Here is a 4,015-nt window from a genome sequence, read left to right as displayed (position 1 = left end):
GATAAGGCATGTGCATGCATGCTGGTAGTTTGCTTGATCCGAGCCGGAGAATAATATTCTTATTCACGCCTCTGTGTCAATTCAAATTGCTTGGAAAGTAAAAAGATTTAGTGCACTTCCGGCAAGTGAATCTCCTCCCTAAAAGTGATGCAAAAGCAGTCTGAAGTAAAATACGTTTAAATATTGTGAAATATGCACATAAAAACTGGTCAAGATGAGCATTTGTAAACCAATTAACTCACCCACATGAACCTTAGAAATGTGTTCTTTTAAAAGGCCTCGACGAGAGAAGGATCTACCACAATTCTGGCAAGTGAGAAGGTTATTTTGCATTGCTGGTACCTAAACATCAACCACCAAAAAATGCAAAAATTAAATCCCTTTTATCAATGAAGTTGACTCACTCTCCTGAACCTTGAAAACGTGGCGGTTCGAGGTGCTGCTACACAAAAACGCCTGTTCGCAATGTTCGTACTTAAACGGCCTCCCTTTAATGCATATCAAGGGCATTCACAGCAAACACGAGATGTCGGCATAAATTTATGAAGGGTTAAAACATGCCTAATGGAATCACCCTGTTAAAAATGGCTGGAATGCCCTAAACGTGCAGGTAGAATAAAATCAGGCGTTCGCTAAATCGACTAACCATGAGTGCGACAGCCAATGAAGCGCATTGTAGGGGGACGGGATGATCCCCTTCTAACTAGAAACATGGCAATGATACCGGCTCGACCTCTGCAAATCCTGCATCGATAAGCCGCTTTCACACTTGGCTTTTTTAGGCGCCTCCACAGTTGTAACGTTACTAGTTTAGTCAGAGTAGAGCATTCCTTAGGGTACGTGTTTCAATTGTTTGCGCCGTGTAAAACCCTCTTTCTAAGCAGCACTTTGAAACATTCAGCCATTCTGTGTAAAGCCGATTGCAAGCAAACTGTTCACGAATTTTGGATTCACATAACCAGAAGCCTTCGTTACCAAAACAGATTCACACAGGACAGTATGCCCTCGCATTATGCAACATAGTCAATGCCAAACACGAGATGTTAACAGTGACATGTATTGTTAATAATACCAGTTTCAGTTTGTCAGTATGCTACATACCTAAAAAAAGCAGCAGAATCTCATGCGGAAAGAGGAGATAAAAATCTTGCTACGTGCGCATGCGATGTGCGGCCGGTTGTCCGTCATAATCAAAGCGCACACGTAGCAGTGATTCAAAAACACCAACAACAGTGTCGCCAAAGATGACAGCTCCACCACAGATTTCGTCAACCACAAGGCAAGGCAGGAGTGGAAGGACGACCTCACGAGTGCCCCTTCTTTCACCCTGTGCGTCGCTTTTTTCTTTCAGCTCTCTCTTTCTTTTTATCCCCTCGTATATGCTTCCCTAACTCCTAACACATTTGACTCGTTCTTCACAAGGTTTTAGTCCCAAATTTCTTGATTATTCATCCATTCTTGTCATCATGATCGGTCTATTCATTACAAATTTTACTGAGTATTTACTGCTATTTATTGCTTTCTTCAGTTAGTATTCATGCCATTCTGTTATTGTTTAAGTTAAGAATGCTAGTCCATAAATTGAACTAGTGCTTCTTACAGCCTCATTTTTGCTGGTCTCTGGTCGTAGCTTTTTTCACACTGCTTTACTTTGATATGGCCCACACTAAAATTTGAATATTCGAAAGCTATACAAACCGAAGGCCACAACAGTCTTTCCAATTTGTTGGGTTGGCGGTCTCACCTACTTGGTGCAATAAAATCTTGAAATATTCTCCCCGAATGAAAGTAGTGGTTTGTGCGTTGAAGTTAGAGAAATTGAACTGATTGGAAGTTGCAGCCGTCACTGGTAGATGCACTGCTGTGTATGCAGACAGTGCAGGCCAGTGCTATGTACGTGTCTATAGTTTCGGCTATGCATACTCCAGATGTGATTTGAGAGAAACGATTCCAGATAATGAATAATTCTAGGAGGAATGTGATATCACAACATACTTTCTTCCATGAAGCAGCAAACTTGCCTGTTTAGGGTGTGGCCCTGTAATTCAGAAGGGTCTGAATGCACAATTGAATGCATTAGATTAGTAATTATTTACTACGAGACTCGATGTCACTTATTTTTGTTTCTCAAGTGACACAATGCATTGAAAGAAAAATAAATTTCATTGGTTTGTTTCCAATTACCCTCAGATAATGACCTAAATGCGGCTTGAAATTCGTTGCATCTATTGGGTTTTAACCCAATGGAAAGAGTCACAATCTCGTGATCTGGAATCCTTATTTACGAAATCGCCATAACCTCGGTTAATGGCGTTGACATCAATCCACAATATCATGCTATATGAACAGTTAGCAAGTTGGAGAACTCGTGAGATGGTGAATTGGAGCAACGTGTACAGGAGAACAGATGTTGGTTTGTCTGCGATTGGGAAATAGAGGTGAATATTAGAAAGTCCCCATTTCTTGCATCAAGGAAAATCTGGTAATTTGGGAAATCCTTCAATCCACTACTAAATTTTGTTTGTTTAATTTGCATTTAAACCGACGGTTGTGGTGTCAGGTGCTAGACCCGACTCCCGACAATACTTGGTTATTCGTGCAGTGGTAACCACTGCACACGTGAGCCAATGGCATGAATATACTTAATTCGCTGATGCTTATGCAAAATATGAAAAACAATGACAGCTCTAATTCCAAATATCTGCGAGATGTGTGCACTGATGCTGTGACAATATTGGAGACTTCATTTGTGCGTTTGACAATTGAAAACTGTGAATACTGGGAGCACTTGGCTAGTGTTCATCCCATCGTTGGATTTCAAACAAACGCCATTTATTTCACTCCTTTTGTCACATGTCCTGCTGCCTGGCAGTCGACATTAGCCTTTTGATCCTGGTGCAAAACAAATAGCAGGTGATATCAACCGGGTCGCCACTGTTTTGGTCTGGTTCGCCAATGCCTTTGATTTGTAGTTTCTGTGCTGTGGCAGTATATGTCTGCATACAAGCTAGACCAATATCAAAACACTGAGAAGGTGAAGAATTCGGAACAGTCATCTTGAATGAAGAAGGCGTCGGGGTCAGCACACGTGGTGGGTATGTGCATTGGGTATCCTGTCAGGCTGATGAAGGTTGCCAAGTCCGCAGTCACTGACCGCGTTCACTGCATGTAGTGCTGGTGGTAGGCAAGGGGCTTCCAAATGCCGTGAATAGTTAAGGCTTTTCTATCATTGCTCCAATTCGGATCGCATTTCGTTGCATTAGCAGCATCTGAACTACTGTGCTTCTCTTGCTTTGGTGAATACTTTTAATGTGAAGTTGTGCAAGTTGAAAGCGTTTGAAGTGTTCCAATGCACAGCAATGTGGTACAAATTCGTGATGGCAATTGTAACCACCAAAGCAAATCACTTTGACATTAATATCACTTTCTCACTTTAGCCAAATATCAAATAACATGGAATTTGTTTTTGCAGAAATTAATGGTCAAACAATTTGCTAATAATGCAATATTTCCAGGCATTCCAACTATTAGAATTACTGACGACAGTCGCAATGACAAGTCCATCTTACATGACTGTCATTTCACCAGAAATGTTGCGCCAGACTTTCCTGACACACGTTACCCCAAATGATCCGTTTTGGTCGAGAATTTGCTCCTGTGACTGGATTCAATGTGACCGCGAGTCTGCAGAGAAGTGCAAAAATGAAATCTTGTGAATCGAATGTGTTCTAATTCGGACCCCTGTTTATCAATGGTGGAGAACGAGTGACCGGTTCTTTTCCAGGCTCTACGAACATCAGTTACTGTCGTGCAAAATTAGAGCATGGAGTGGCACTGTCAGTGGATTCGAACACCATTTCACCATATCGCACCACCAGAAAATTGTGGCAGCGCTGACCCACTACTTTGGGTGTGCACACATTGAAATGGCGTGATGTATGTTGGAGACCGTGTGAAGTCAAGGTTAGATTGAGACTACAATCAATCAAGCTGTGGATGAATTGGCTCTTTTGCA

At 41.7% G+C, this 4,015-nt stretch overlaps 1 protein-coding gene across 1 annotated transcript in view; it reads left to right on the top strand. All coding sequences in view use genetic code 11, as the record gives it.

Annotated features, from left to right (window-relative positions):
* Positions 1-2,632: 2,632 nt before the first annotated feature.
* EGR_09537 (hypothetical protein) overlaps positions 2,633-4,015 on the top strand; it is a gene marked incomplete at both ends in the record, with an annotated part of 1,578 nt that continues 195 nt past the window's right edge. The window contains 2 exons of the mRNA XM_024498786.1: positions 2,633-2,771; positions 3,438-3,575. Coding sequence (XP_024346793.1) covers positions 2,633-2,771; positions 3,438-3,575 — 277 coding nt within the window. The remainder of the gene's footprint in view (positions 2,772-3,437; positions 3,576-4,015) is intronic.

This window comes from Echinococcus granulosus (genome assembly GCF_000524195.1).
Source record: "Echinococcus granulosus chromosome Unknown EG_S00152, whole genome shotgun sequence".
Lineage (NCBI taxonomy): Eukaryota > Metazoa > Platyhelminthes > Cestoda > Cyclophyllidea > Taeniidae > Echinococcus > Echinococcus granulosus.
The sequence above is the reverse complement of the archived record's forward strand: the minus strand, read 5'-3'. Positions and strand labels throughout refer to the sequence as shown.